Source organism: Suricata suricatta, chromosome 11 (assembly GCF_006229205.1).
Source record: "Suricata suricatta isolate VVHF042 chromosome 11, meerkat_22Aug2017_6uvM2_HiC, whole genome shotgun sequence".
NCBI classification, from domain to species: domain Eukaryota; kingdom Metazoa; phylum Chordata; class Mammalia; order Carnivora; family Herpestidae; genus Suricata; species Suricata suricatta.
Genome location: NC_043710.1, coordinates 7082073 through 7095877, shown reverse-complemented (window position 1 = coordinate 7095877; position 13805 = coordinate 7082073). Strand labels below are relative to the sequence as shown.

At 59.5% G+C, this 13805-nt stretch overlaps 1 protein-coding gene and 1 long non-coding RNA gene across 3 annotated transcripts; both read left to right on the top strand.

The window, feature by feature from the left end:
- Positions 1–499: 499 nt before the first annotated feature.
- LOC115306954 (solute carrier family 22 member 12-like) lies at positions 500–11296 on the top strand. 2 transcript variants are annotated; one of them, XM_029957568.1, is made up of 12 exons: positions 500–666; positions 769–880; positions 2242–2938; positions 3578–3681; positions 4082–4236; positions 4311–4479; positions 7659–7782; positions 7949–8064; positions 8744–8958; positions 9466–9574; positions 9797–10000; positions 10540–11296. In XM_029957568.1, the coding sequence occupies exons 3-12, from the start codon at positions 2537–2539 to the stop codon at positions 10601–10603; spliced, it is 1662 nt and encodes a 553-aa protein (XP_029813428.1). In that variant the 5' UTR covers positions 500–666; positions 769–880; positions 2242–2536; the 3' UTR covers positions 10604–11296. The 2 variants fall into 2 exon arrangements, with proteins under 2 accessions (XP_029813428.1, XP_029813429.1); XM_029957569.1 differs by lacking the exons at positions 500–666; positions 769–880; positions 2242–2938; positions 4082–4236 and having other exon boundaries at positions 3596–3681.
- Positions 11297–12226: 930 nt separating this feature from the next.
- Positions 12227–12893, top strand: LOC115306956. Its single transcript, XR_003915505.1, has 3 exons — positions 12227–12317; positions 12489–12539; positions 12722–12893. It is a non-coding gene; the product is annotated as an uncharacterized LOC115306956 (long non-coding RNA).
- The last annotated feature ends 912 nt before the right edge of the window (positions 12894–13805 follow it).

Here is a 13805-nt window from a genome sequence, read left to right as displayed (position 1 = left end):
GGAGGAATTGGAGGTGAATGTCGATAATGCTTTTGTGGGCTTGTACCTAAATAGTAGCAGAGAAGGAGGTGGTGACTAATGATAGGTATAAAGGGGAGGGGGCTGTTCTGAGGATGGGGGGAAATGGCAGATTTGTGGGTTTCTTAAACTTTTATCTAATTCCTTTTTTTAAGTAACCTCTCCCTTCCACGTGAGGCTCAAACTCCCAACCCTGAGATCAAGAGTCACGTGCTTCTCCCACTGAGCCAGGCAGGAGCCCCGGAAAATGGCGTATTTATACATTGGTGGGAACTATCCAGGGGGAAGCTAGTTGCCCAAGAGGCTCTGGGCAGGCGGTAAGGTGGGCTGCAGGTGCACGGTGAGGGGGGGAGGGGGAGGGCCTGGGCCGTCGGGCGGGCAGGAGGAAAGGCAGGATGTGGGGGCACTTAGGCAAGTCGGAGGATGAAGTCGGTGGCTTCTCCTGACTTCCGTTTCCATAGTGAAATAAGGAGAAAGGGCATCTTTTGCGAGAGGATGGAAGAAGAGGGAGCTGTCGGAAGAGAGGAGGCGACACAAAATGGCTCCTCAAATAACAGAAATATGGTGTGCCGCTGCCAAATCAAGACAGAAGAAAACCAGAGCAAGAAGCACAGTGGGTTCAGTCAAAAGAGGAACAAGGAAACAGAGGTAATGGGGAAATACGGCAAAGAAGAAAACATACCACGAATCCAAATGTGACAGTGACTCCAATAAATGTGAACGGGCTTTTTGTTTGGGTTTTTACAAAAGGAGACATTGAGCTTGGCTCGTGGCCCAGAACGAGGAAGCCAAACACACCAGTGACCAAAACAAGACTCTAGACGTGTTTACACTGAAGTTCAAAGACGGTGATCACAAGTTGGTGAGTTTGGCGGGATCTTCGTTCGCTTTCTTTGTATGTTTCAATATATTCTGAAATTTTTGAAAGGTGTGTACGTTAATTTTATTTTATTTTTTCCAACTTTTTTTTTTTACATTTATTTATTTTCGAGAGACAGAAAGAGCAGGGGAGGGGCAGAGAGAGACACACACACACAGAATCCAAAGCAGGCTCCGGGCTCTGAGCTGTCAGCACAGAACCCAATGTGGGGCTCCAGCTCACAAACCACAAGATCATGACCAGAGCTGAAGTCAGACGCTTAACCAACTGAGCCACCCAGGCGCCCCTGTGCATTAATTTTAAAATCAGAAAGAAACAGAAGCTGCGTTTAAAACCAGCCGAAGCAAGTCTTTACGGAGGCTGCATTAACTGTCCAAATCCATGCTGGTCCCAAAGATGCTCTAAAGAAGGGTCGCTGTCCTCCAGGAACTGGCTGGGCATGAGACCAGCTGGACAATTATGGAAGGGTGCAGGCCACCACGGGCCACTGCGAAGATGGGGCTCCGCTACTAACTTAGGGCTCAGGAGGGAGGAAAGAATAAGTGAGCAGAGCTTCCTGGAGGAGGAGGCCCCTGTGGTTCACGCAGGATGTGGCCCCGGGGTGAGCCTGTGGTTGGCATTCCAGGCAGGGAGCACCAGCCAGGACAGGAGCAAGGACAGGAGCCCATGGAGGCGGCACAGGGTGGGGGGCTCAGAGGCCAGTGGATGGGGGAGGGCAAGTGGGCCAGACAAAAAGCAGTGGGAAGGGAGTTACCCCTAAAACGGGTGGTCTCGTGCCCCATAGCACAGAAGAAATGGCTAGGTTGCTGTCACTGTTCCCTTGCCCATCCCGCACTTGCCACACATCGTGCACACATGTCTGGTAACACTGGGGAGACCTCGCAAGGGCTCAGAGAGTGTGATGGCGAAAGAAGCTTGGGGGCACCAATGGCAGCAGACGACAGAGGGGTGGCAGGCCACGCAGGCTGGGAGGTGTGGGCTCAGATGGCTGCCCATGACTTGGGGGACACACACACGCACACGCATATACACACAGGTCCCCGCAGCCCGCAGGATGTCTCCGCAGCTCATGCCAGTCCCAGAATCCGTAAGGTCCCCGGCCAGCCCCTCCCCTGCCCTTCGAGGCAGGCAGGGATGTGGAGGGGAGGCGGCAGCAGCAACAAGCAGCACCTTTCAAAGTCTGGGTGTGGGCAGGACAGTGGTGCTCTTGCCTTTGGGCCTCTGTCAGAATTGGGTTAAACTTTGACCAACGCTTAACCTCTAATCCGTAAGTGTCACCTGGTCAGTGTTTAATTCCAGTCCGGATGACTTTAGTCTCTACTTTCCCCACTTCCTTTATTCAGCTCCTCCTGGAGAGCCAGGGCCAGCCACGTCTCTGGAAGAATGCTGGTGGCTCAAGGGTCACACTTTGCAGCCCCCGGTCCTCGCTGGAGCCACCTTGAGTGACAGTTGCCAGGCAGTTGCCCAGAGAGCCCTGGCCCAGGGACAGCAAAGCCGGTGGCCACTGCCATGTTCCAGGCTTCTCGGCTGACGAAGCAGGTGCTGCAGTCGGGGAAATAGATCCCTGGCCTTCGCTTCTTGGGCTTGGGGCAGCTTCTGTGAAGTGGGCAATTCCCTGGGGTCCCCTTGGCAGGCTCCATGGCGTTTTCTGAGCTCCTGGACCAAGTGGGTGGCTTGGGCAGGTTCCAGGTTCTCCAGATGGTGGCCCTGGTGGTCCCAATCATGTGGCTCACCACTCAGAGCATGATGGAGAACTTCTCGGCCGCCGTGCCCGGCCACCGCTGCTGGGTACCCCTCCTGGACAACAGCACTGCCCAGGCCGGTGTCCCCGCGGCCCTGGGCCCCAAGGACCTCCTGACCGTCTCCATCCCACCGGGCCCCAACCACGAGCCCCACCAGTGTCGCCGCTTCCGCCAACCACAGTGGCAGCTCCTAGACCCCAACAGCACGGCCACCAACTGGAGTGAGGCCGCCACAGAGCCGTGCGTGGACGGCTGGGTCTACGACCGCAGCACCTTCACCTCCACCATTGTGGCCAAGGTAAGGGCCTCCCCTGACACCCTCCCCCCAAGTCCCAGCACTTTAGAAGCCAAGGTCAGAGCTCAGACTTGACTGGACTCAAAATGGCCCGGTCCTGGGAGGGACCTGCCTTCGGCATGCTTCTTTACTCGCCACTCGTGACTCTACAGTGGGGTGGGCAGTGGGACTCAGCCTACAGATGGACACTGATCCCTGGCTCGTGGAAAAGTGGGTAGTGCCCGTGACTGCCAGGCTAGCCCTACTGCCACTGATTAGCTGTGACTCAGGCAGCTCCTTCCACGGAGAGCCCAGTTCTCAGACCTCAGGAGGTGGGGGGAGGCATCAAGTAAATTTGGCCAAGTGGGAGGGGCCACACAGCCTGGGCAGGGGCAGGGGCCTCTCTCTAGAAGAGCGCAGGCTGGGGGAATGGGAAGCAGGCGCCAACTCTGGCTGGCATTGCAGAGTGGGTGAGGCAGAGGAGAGATGAGGCCAGAGAGAACTTGACCCTGGACCAGAGGGTGACATGGGGAGGCTTAGCCCTGCCCTACCATCCTAGAGGTCACCAAGGCCATCCACCTACACCTGGCTCCCTCAGGCCTTCCCATCCCGAGCCTCCGCCTCCTTGAGTCTGGCCTCAGCTCCCCCCTCCTCTCCCATCAGTGGGACCTTGTGTGTGACTACCACGCCCTGAAGCCCATGGCCCAGTCCATCTATCTGTCTGGGATCCTAGTGGGAGCTGCCGTGTTCGGCCAAGCCTCCGACAGGTGAGTGCCCCCGGTTCTAGAAGCCCCTTTTTCCCTCGTGCCCCTGTGCCCCCATCTTCCTGGCCTCTTGCAGCTGGGTCCCAGGAAAGAGCACTCTGCTGGCCATCGGGACGCCTGCATGTGGGTCTCACTCCTGACACCTTCAGCTCTGCCGCAGAGCAAGCCCCGTCCCTGCTCTGGGCCTCCGTGTCATCAGCTCCCCTCTGGGAGCTAAAATGTGCCATCAGCTGAGCGCTCCTGCCGATGGGGAACTCACTCTCTGCCCAGGGCCACCGCCTGTGCCTATGAGCCTTTCATGGGTGGGGGATAACTCAGGTCCAGACCTCTGCTCAGACCCCCGTGGCCGGTGCCGTGGTGCCCCACAGACCCGGCCACCGCCTACATGTTTGTGTGCCCGCAGGTTTGGGCGCAGGCTGGTGCTGACCTTGAACTACCTTCAGATGGCCGTGGCAGGCACAGCAGCTGCCTTCGCCCCCACCTTCCCTGTGTACTGCCTGTTCCGCTTCCTGGTGGCCTTTGCTGTGGCCGGCGTCATGATGAACACCTGCACTCTCCGTGGGTCACCTGGCCTGGGCCAGATGAGGGGGGCCCGTGCAGCTCCCAGGCTGATCCTCACGGTCTCCTTGCAGTGATGGAGTGGACATCCACGCGTGCCCGAGCCTTGGCGATGACTTTGAACTCCCTGGGCTTCAGCTTCGGCCAGGTCCTGATGGCCACAGTGGCCTATGGTGTGCGTGACTGGGCCCTGCTGCAGCTGGTGGTCTCCGCCCCCTTCTTCCTCTGCTTTGCATACTCCTGGTGGGTGCCGTCCCTCTCCTTGGAGAAAACCCTGCCTACACTCCACCCTGGGGGCAGAACGGGCACAGGAGGCCTAGGGGGCACAGTTGGGGGAGGGGGAGCCACGGGCCAGGCACAGCTGTCTGGTGCCCAAGACACTTCTCCTTTCCCTGTTCCTCCCAGGGCCTCTTCCCCCCAATTCGCCCTCCCCCCTCCCCTCTCCCTTCCCATCATCTCTCGGCCTCTTCCCTCTTAACTTCTCGTTTGCCTTGGCATGTGTGCCTCCAGGCACATTTCCTGAGCCGAGGCACTAGGCCAGGCGGAGGGGTGGAAGACAAACACACCCCACTCCTAGATCACAGCCCCGGGCAGCCTTAGGTACTGACATTTTACTAAAGAACAGGGACCAAGACCCAGCGGTCAGCGGTGACCCCCAGCACCCCCACACGGGGCTGACATATGAGAGAGATTAGGAAATGTCTGCACCACCTGGAAATAAATCAGACATGACTCTTGCCAAACTCCCGGGACATAGTAGGTGTGTGGGAAATATTTGTTGGATGGATACCTGGATGGATGGATGGATGGATGGATGGATGGATGGATGGATGGATGGATGAATAGATAGATCAATGGATGGATTGATAGATAGATAGATAGATAGATAGATAGATAGATAGATAGATAGATATAGATAGATAGATTAGATAGATAGATAGATAGATAGATAGATAGATGATAGATATAATGGATGGATGGATGGATGGATGGATGTATAGATGGATAGATAGATCGATGGATGGATTGATAGAGAGAGAGAATGGATGGGTGGATGGATGGATGGATAGATGATAGATAGATAGATAGATAGATAGATAGATAGATGATAGATAGATGATGGATATAATGGATGGATGGATGGATGATAGGTAGAAAATAGATAACAGATAATAATAGACAATAGATAATAGATGGTGGGCAATAGATGAGATGAGATGAATAGGAGGGTGGAGGGGTAAGTGGACGCATGGATGCCCTTTGGGGCAGGGCTGAGCCTGGCTCATTCACACACAGACCCAGCAACTCTGGGTTTTTGGTTGGCCATTGTGGCCACTGCAGAAAGAAGCCCAGGGGAGGACAGGGCACTGGCACCAGGAGAAGGACTAACTTCACAGATCTCTTCAAGCCCAACTGGTTGGAGCAGAAACTCTTAAAAGGGAGCCTTGAGCAACTAATTTGCAGTCAGTGTCCAGCCAGGACAGTCACGCTCCCAGCACTGGCTCTGAGAGGAGGCAATTCCAGCTGACAGCTGGCTTTCCAGGATGGTAGTTTGACCCCCGGACCAACAGAGCAGAGGCTGGAGGGCGGGGGGCAACGGTCAGTGATGCAGATTCCAGGGCACCTTCCTGGCTCTCTGAAGCTGACACTGGCTCTCGGGACAGGACCTCACTTTCCCTGACAGACGTGCCCACACAGGTGCCATGCACATGCCCACAATCATGCATCACCCACACTTGGTAAGGTCGAGTCTCCACCAGGTGCAGGGCGCTGGCTGATGTGGGGTTGACGACAGCGAAACAGGGACACAGCCCCACGGGGAGCTGGCAAGACACCCCCACGTGACGGCATGCGCAAGCCACACCCGGGGCTTGACAAAGAAGTGGGGGGACATCTGAGGACGAGAGCCCATGGCCCTCGAACTCCCATCAGCCTCTCTGCTTCTCTTCAAAACCCATTTCTCTTCATGGGAAGTGTCTGCCTGTGGTGGCCCCATCTCCCTCCCCATCCGCCAGGCTTCGCCCAACTGCCAGGCTTCACCCACGACAGCCCTGGCGCCCCGGCTCTGCTCCCACTGTTCTTGGCCCCTGCATTGGAGGAGGGGGTGCTCTCTTCCAGGCAACCTAACCTGTGTGTTCCCTGTGCCACAGGCTGCAAACCCCGAATCCCCTCCCTAGACCTGCCTCTCCTGACTCCAGCCTCCTGTTTCCAACCCACCATGTGACGTCACTATGACTGATGTCTGCATCACAAATGGAATGTCCTCTTACACCTGCTCTTTCCCAAGGCTTCCCTAGCAAGGGGGGGGAGGGACAGCAGTCCGCCATCCACCAGGTCCCAGCGTTAGAGACACCATGTCACGTCCCTGTCCCTCACTGACCCCCACCCTCACCCTAAGTCCAACAGGTCACTGGGTCATGTCAATTCTACCTCGAAAGTACGCCTTCTCTCCCCTGTTCTGACCCCAGAGGACCTCGGGGCCTCGTGCATGTGGAGCAGGTGACCCCCCCCCCCGCCTGGCCACCACTCCCAGAGGAGAGCTTGTCTGGCTGGGGGCCCTGCCTGAGCAGAGGCCTGGAGGCAGGAGCCAGGGTGGAGTGGTGGGCGTGACAGGGGCCTCAGTGGGCTGGGCCGGCACAAGGGGTCTGGGCTGATGTTGATGGCTATGGCAGCAAGGTTTAGCATTAGGGGCTGGGTCCTGGCATCAGGGTGTGGGGCTGGGATGCATGAGGCCAGCTGGCATCCAGGAGGCGGCAAGTGTTGTCCTGGGTTGGGTGACGGGGCCACGGGCGAGACGAGGGCAGGGGGGCTGGTCAGGTGCAATGGTGCTGGCGGTGACAGGAGTGCTGCCTCCTGGCTGCCTGGGTGCAGGTGGAGGAGGGCCAGGGATGTCTGGACCAAAGGCCCAGCTCTAGGCCCGAGTCCCCGGGATGGGTGTGAAGCTGATGTGGGGAGGAGGGAGCTCAGGCAGGAAGGTGCAGCCTCAGGGAACAGGAAGGCCACAGGCGTGATATCAGGGAGACGCCGAGCCTCCTGGGGAGAGGTGGGGGACCCCGGCGGGCTTGCGGTGGGCTGTCAGGACTACAGTCCTGACCGCACACGGGCTCACCCAGGCCTGCTTCCCAGGTGGGGGAAGGGAAGGGCCACGGGATCGGGAGGGAGGAAGGAAGGGGCAGATACAGACTCCCAACCCCAATCTTAAAAAAAGAAGGAAAAAGGCGGAAAAGGTGGCCTACAGGGAAAGGAAGGCGTCCGGTGGTGCAGCTCCCTGAGCCTGGGACCTCTGGGCACCAATGAGGCCCCCCCCCGCCCCCCCCCAGTCCCCCGGGGAAAGGGAGTCCAGAGGGCAGTAGCTCATGCAGGCTCCGCCCTGGGGGCCACAGGCAGTACCCCGCCCATTCTCTGCCCTTGACCCCCTGCAGGTGGCTGGCAGAGTCTGCACGCTGGCTCCTCATCACGGGCAAGCTAGAGCAGGGCCTCCAGGAGCTACAGAAGGTGGCTGCCATCAACGGGAAGAGGGCCGTGCAGGAAACGCTGACTACCGAGGTGAGGCCGGGTGGGCCTTCCCCCAGGGCTCAGCCCTCAGACCCTCTCCCTTGCCCCTGCACATGCCCCTGGGAGGAGGAGGGGGTGAGGTCTTAGGGAGGAGGACCTGCCCAGTGCTCCTGATACTGACAGTGACCCTTCTGCCCACCCCGCCTCGCCCCTGCAGGTCTTGCTGTCAGCCATGCAAGAGGAGCTGAGTGCAGGCCAGTCTCGTGCTAGCCCGCGTGCCCTGTTTTGCACGCCCGGCCTGGGCCTCCGGACCTGTGTCTCCACTCTGTGCTGGTAGATGCCCCTCTACCCGCCCGGGGCCCCAGCCTCTGCCTCAGGCACTCGGGGAACCCGGAGGCAGGCTCTGGCTGGCATCCAGTCGGGACCTCTACGGACTCTCCTCTTGCTCCTACCCCCGGGACAGGGCCTTCGGCATCGCCATTGCCCCACCCCATCCTCTCACTCCCCACCCCCTACCCCTGCTAGCTGTCAGGCTCTGGAAGGAAACAGCCAAGGCCAGGTGGGGTCAGGCCTGGGAGAGGGGATAGCAGAGAACCCCCAAGGAGGAGGAGTCCCAGCAAAGGTGCTGGCAGAGGGGACTGCCCAACAGGCTGAGGGGGCCGTTTGAGAAGGAGCAAGGTGAGAAGGCATGCCCACCCCAGTAGGATCAGGCCCCTGAGGGGGTCTCACCCAGCAAGGACTGAAAGAGACCTCGAAGCTGCCAGACAGGGAGCCCAGAGGGAGGGAGGAAAGAAAACTTTGGCTTCCCCCCACCCAAGCCCCTCACCAGTGCCTCCCATTGGCCAAACTTAGCAAGGGGCTGCAGGGGAAGCCTTGGGAAAGGTGGTGTACAGAGACCATCCCTCCACTATACAGAGCCTGCGGGGGGGGGCGGGGGGGGTGGCGGGTCTGAGGACAGACAAGCAAAGGAGCAGCCCAGGCCCCAGCCTGACCCCACCCGCGGCGCCCGCAGGTTCGCCTTCGGCTTCACCTTCTATGGCCTGGCCCTGGACCTGCAGACTCTGGGCAGCAACATCTTCCTGCTCCAGGTCCTCATTGGGGTCGTGGACATCCCGGCCAAGATCGGCACCCTGCTGCTGCTGAGCCGTCTGGGCCGCAGGCCCACTCAGGCAGCATCCCTGGTGCTGGCGGGGCTCTGCATCCTGACCAACATGCTGGTGCCCCAGGGTGAGTGGGGCGGGGCTGTGTGCCCTGGGCTGCGGCCAGAGGCTTCCCTACCTTGGGGTGCTGAGCCAGGGACCCTGCCCCTGGCTCCTCCTCAGAGGGTGCTGGTCTGGAGCAGGGGCCCGGTGAGGAAGGAGGCTGCTGGGCATCTGGGACAGATGGTGACAGCCTGCACCAGGCAGCAGGAACAGGGATGGTGTGGAGGGGGTGCATCACGACAGACTTTGGAAATAAAAGAAGGACTCTGTGCTGGAATGCAGGTGGAGGAGCAGGGGGTCAAGGAGGACTCCAAGGTCTGGCTCAGGGTATAGGGTTAGGCCGCAGTTTGGGGGACAGGGAATGTAACCACGATTTCACCTAGGATGTAGTGCATGTGTGTGTTCTGTGACTCCCAGATGGAGGTCAGTCACACAGATTTGGGAGGTCGGGGAGAAGTCTGGCCTGGAGAGAGCCCCCATCTGACCTCAGAACCCCAGCCACCAACCTCGCTAACCCCTTCTCTGTCCACAGAGATGGGGGCCCTGCGTTCAGCCCTGGCCGTGCTGGGCCTCGGGGGGCTGGGAGCAGCCTTCACCTGCGTCACCGTCTACACTGGTGAGCTCTTCCCCACCGTGCTCAGGTGAGGCTATGCCTCGGCCCGTAGAAGGGGTCGCCCTGGGCTTCGAGGGCGGGGTGGGGCTGGGCCTTGCCCTGCCCTGGATGTTTCCGCCACAACCACCCTCGCATGCGGTCTCAGGGCTGAACAGGTGCCTTCCAGCCCAGTCTGGACCACTGTGGCTCCCGGGACAGAGCAGGGCCAGGCCGGGCTGGGAGGCCCTCACGGGTGTGTCTGTGACTACAGGATGACAGCGGTGGGCCTGGGCCAGATGGCAGCCCGCGCGGGAGCTATCCTGGGGCCCCTGGTCCGGCTGCGGGGCACGCACGGCCGCTCACTGCCCCTGCTGGTATACGGTGCGGTGCCCGTGCTGAGCGGGCTGGCTGCGCTGCTGCTGCCGGAGACCAGGAGCCTGCCGCTGCCCGACACCATTCAAGACGTGCAGGACCAGTGAGTGGGCTCGGCCCCAGGCACCGCCCTCTCCGCCCACTCAGCCCCCCTCATCCCTGTCACTGGGCGGAGAGAGAAGCAGAGGCACAGAAAGGGACCGGATTGGCTCAGAGACCCACAGTGCTTCTTGGGGAGAAGTGGACACCAAGGGCGGGGGCTCCTGGCTGACAGTGTGGACTTGGTCTCCTGCTCTCGAAAATAGCTGGGCCACCCTCAGGGCCACCTTAGGAGGAGTCCAGAGAAAGGGAGAGTGTAGTCCTTTGTAAGGAGGAGGGCCAAGGATGTGATGGGCGTTGCTGGGGGGCCTCACGGGCCCCAAACTCTACCACGAAAGCCCCTAGATGGCTGGCAGGGTTGTCACTGCCCCTACCCGCCCCCCACGCCCGCCACTTCCCGCTACGTGCCCAGAGAGCTCATTTCTGGGTCCCCAAGAGCAGGGCAGCAGTACTTCCTGAGTTCTCAGGAAGGACACAGTTCAGGGGTCAGAGGTCACTCTGCACCCACGAGCCACACCCCTCTCATCTTTCATGTTGGAACAGGGCAGTGAAGAAAGCGACACACAGCCCCCCAGGGCGCACTGTCCTGAAATCCACACACTTTTAAGCTCCCGGGAATTCTACGATGGAACGTTGGGAGAAACACCCTCTCTGCTTGGAAGAAGACAGGACGGCCAACGCCACGGTGTCTGGAGGGTCCAGGGGTGGCCCCTGCAGCCAAGCCCAGCCCCTCTCTGCACCTTGAACACAAGAAGGGCAGACTGGCTGGAAGCTGCCCCGGGCACCCTCACCGGACCCTCCCTGGTGACTTCGGAAAGGAGCAAGGACCAGCAGGAACCTGTCCACCCCGTGCTACCCTCCTCGCTGCTCACGGCCCCCAGCTATCCACTGTCCCCCTCCCGCTCCCTCGCCAAGTCAAAACTTCCTAAACTCACCACACTACCCCGAGATCTCCACACAAGTCTCAGCTCCTCAGTTGAACCCAAAAGGCAGCTCTGGTCCCTGGTCACCCCTTTGCACACTCCAGCCACAGGACCTGCCTGCTCCGCCTCTTCTCTGCCTCCCAAACTCCCCTTCGGGGTCCCAGACTCAGGGCAATGGCCTCCTTCCAGGGGCCCAGTCTGAGGCCACAGAGAAACCCTTACCCACAGCCACGCACTCATCTCCCACCCTGCCAGCTATGAGCTCCCAGAGGGTTGGCGTGGTCCCTTGACCCCCTGACCCAGTCTCCCCACAAAGCCTGGCAGGAGGGGCATTGACAAGGGCGACAAAAGGGTGAATAAAGGATCAAATGACTGCCCCTCCGGACTCCAGTGAAGAGCCACCAGTGGGGGAGGGGCAGAGGCGAGTTCTGGGGCGCTCCTCTAGAGGATGGCCTCTTCCCAGGCCAGAGTATCTGCCCTTTCCCAGCCTGTGCTGTGGGCTAGGCACTGTCCTGGGCATCTCAAGGCATTAGCTCGTCTTTTCCAGAGCTCTTCGAAGAAGATGCCCCCTTTAAAAGGTGGGAAAGTAAGGCTTGGCAAAACCAATTGCCTATGACGTGCAGCCAGGCGGGGCAGAATCAAGAGCCAGGCCTCCGTTTCCAGAGCCCAGCCCTGACCACAACGCCCCCAGCCTGCTCTCGGGCTTCCAAACCTGGGCAAGCGATGCTCCCCAAGGCAGAGGCCTCCCTCTCAGAACCAGCCAGGACCCGGCAGAGCCCACTGGCACCACGCACAGAAAAACCCAGTACAAGGGCTCGGATGCAAAGGGATGGACGCCTGAGTTCCCCTCCCCCTGCTAATGCAAATGTAGGTGCAGGCAGAAGCCCTTTGCTGCCTGTGCGGGGGAGGGGGGCACTGCTAATCTGCTGCGGTCTCTGCCTGACCTGTGCCTGTGTCTCTGTTGCCAGGTCCCCCAGCAAAGGGCCATCCCCTTACACACCACACACACACACACACACACACACACACACACACACATCAGTGATGTGTACACGTGTGTTCAAAAACACACAAGAAGACACACAGGAAAACAAAATTCTCTCTGCCGCTGAGAGACAGGAGCACTCACTGGTCTGGTCTTGTCAGCAGTAGCCCCGGGCGTCTTAGCGGGGGACCATGTCTTTCAGCCACCCCTCAGTGAAGAGCACCCCCTCCCAGGAAGAAGGGGGGGATCATGTTTGATAAGATGCCCCAAGACAAGGTTGTCCCAGACTCTGCTTAACTTCTGGTCCTGTCTGCCTGCTGCCCAGCTGAGCTCCAGCTCCTTCCTTACCCTTGCTCAGCATTCTGGGGGCTCCCTGGTGTCTGGACGCTTCCAGAAGAGAGAACCGAGGGCTGGTGAGAGATGCCTCCTCCACCCCCCTGGGGTGTCCTCCAGTTCGCCAAGTGGTCAGAGCTGTCCCTCTGCCCACGTTCAGGGCAGCCTTGCTCCTGGTCCTTGCAAGTGGTCACAGCCTTCTAGGACCCGGGGCTCTACTTGCTTCCAACATGTCTCCCCTCACTCGACAGGACCTGGAAGCTGGGAGGGTCCAGGGCCCTGCCCCTCTGGAGCGGCTGGGGGTGAGTGTCATCCACATGGGGCAGAGTGGGTGCCCTGAAAGGGGAAAGGGGTCCCCCTTCACAGCGGGCTCAGGTCTGCTTTCCAGACAGGCGCCCCACCCAAGCGGCCGGTCTTCGCTTGGGACGCCCCTCTTTTGGCCGCTCACCACAAGGAACGCGTGCCCCGCCCCCCCCTCCCCCAGGGCTGCAGGGACACCTGGAAGGGACCCCTGGAAGGGCCCAGGAAACCGGCCTGGGAAGGAAGAGGTGAACAACCACGGGCACAGTCTCATTCGCCCCATGGCGGGGACAGGAAAGTGGCTCCGGACCCACTTGGCCATCCTCCTGTCTCCAGCCAGGCCTGCGGCTCTCCCAGAAGGGTGAGTGGGGAGGGCAGTGCAGGCTCCTTTGACTCCATATCTGCCTCCAGGAAAGGGACATCCTCCCAGGAGAACACCGGCACCAGGCTGACCTTGTCTTCCCTCCACTGGGGGTTGGATGGTAGGGTAGGTCTTCAAGGTCAAAGGTATCAGCTAGACACCACTTTAAGCTTCTTTTTTAACTCTGTCCTTTCTCCTCCCCAGTCAGAATTTCCTGGCATATCCCTGCGAGTACCAGGTGTCAAGGAGCTTAGTTCCTGGAATTTCAGTCATCCCCCAAATGCCGTTTGGACACTCCTGAGGGTCAATGCCAGGCCAGCCAGACCTCAAAGGACCTCAGCTCAGGCCCAGGTGTTAAGTTCAGTGTCAGATGCCCAGATGAAGAAGCTGAGACTGAACTGACCATATCTTACAGATGGGTAAACTGAGTCAATGGTAGATTGTGGGGAGCTTTCCTCTTACAACCAATCCCTTGAGTCTCCGTGTAAGCCCTTAGTCTCCTTACACAGAGAGGAAAACATGCAGTCCTACAGCCCCATGGCAATGAGCAGGACTGGGGCCCATCCTTCCAACTCCTGCACTGTCCCTCTTTCTGGTCCCCTCCTCTGACAAACTATTCAGGGCCATTCTAGAAATTTCTGGAAGAAGAATGTTCCCTTCTTGACACCAAGGAACTCCTGCCTGCCTCTATGATGGGGAAGGGCCCATCAGATCCTCAGGTCAGGAGGGACAGGGGGTAAGACAAAGACAAGTCGCCCCCCACCAACACACCAGAAGCCCAAAGCCATGCTCGGCCCAAATCTTTGGAGGCAACTTACCAGCTCTCATGGGCTGCAATTTGGGCCCAGACCCCAGGTTAGAGCCAGGACCGAAATCCCAACGGTACCCACCCCGAAAAAACTGCACA

What these genes read in the sequence shown, in the direction of transcription:
- LOC115306954 (XM_029957568.1), top strand. Translation starts at nt 2,537, where the DNA reads ATGGCGTTTTCTGAGCTCCTGGACCAAGTGGGTGGCTTGGGCAGGTTC. An exon ending in TTCGGCCAAGCCTCCGACAG is followed by an intron (nt 3,682 to 4,081) that starts GTGAGTGCCCCC and finishes GTGTGCCCGCAG; the next exon opens with GTTTGGGCGCAGGCTGGTGC. An exon ending in TGTGTCTCCACTCTGTGCTG is followed by an intron (nt 8,065 to 8,743) that starts GTAGATGCCCCT and finishes CGGCGCCCGCAG; the next exon opens with GTTCGCCTTCGGCTTCACCT.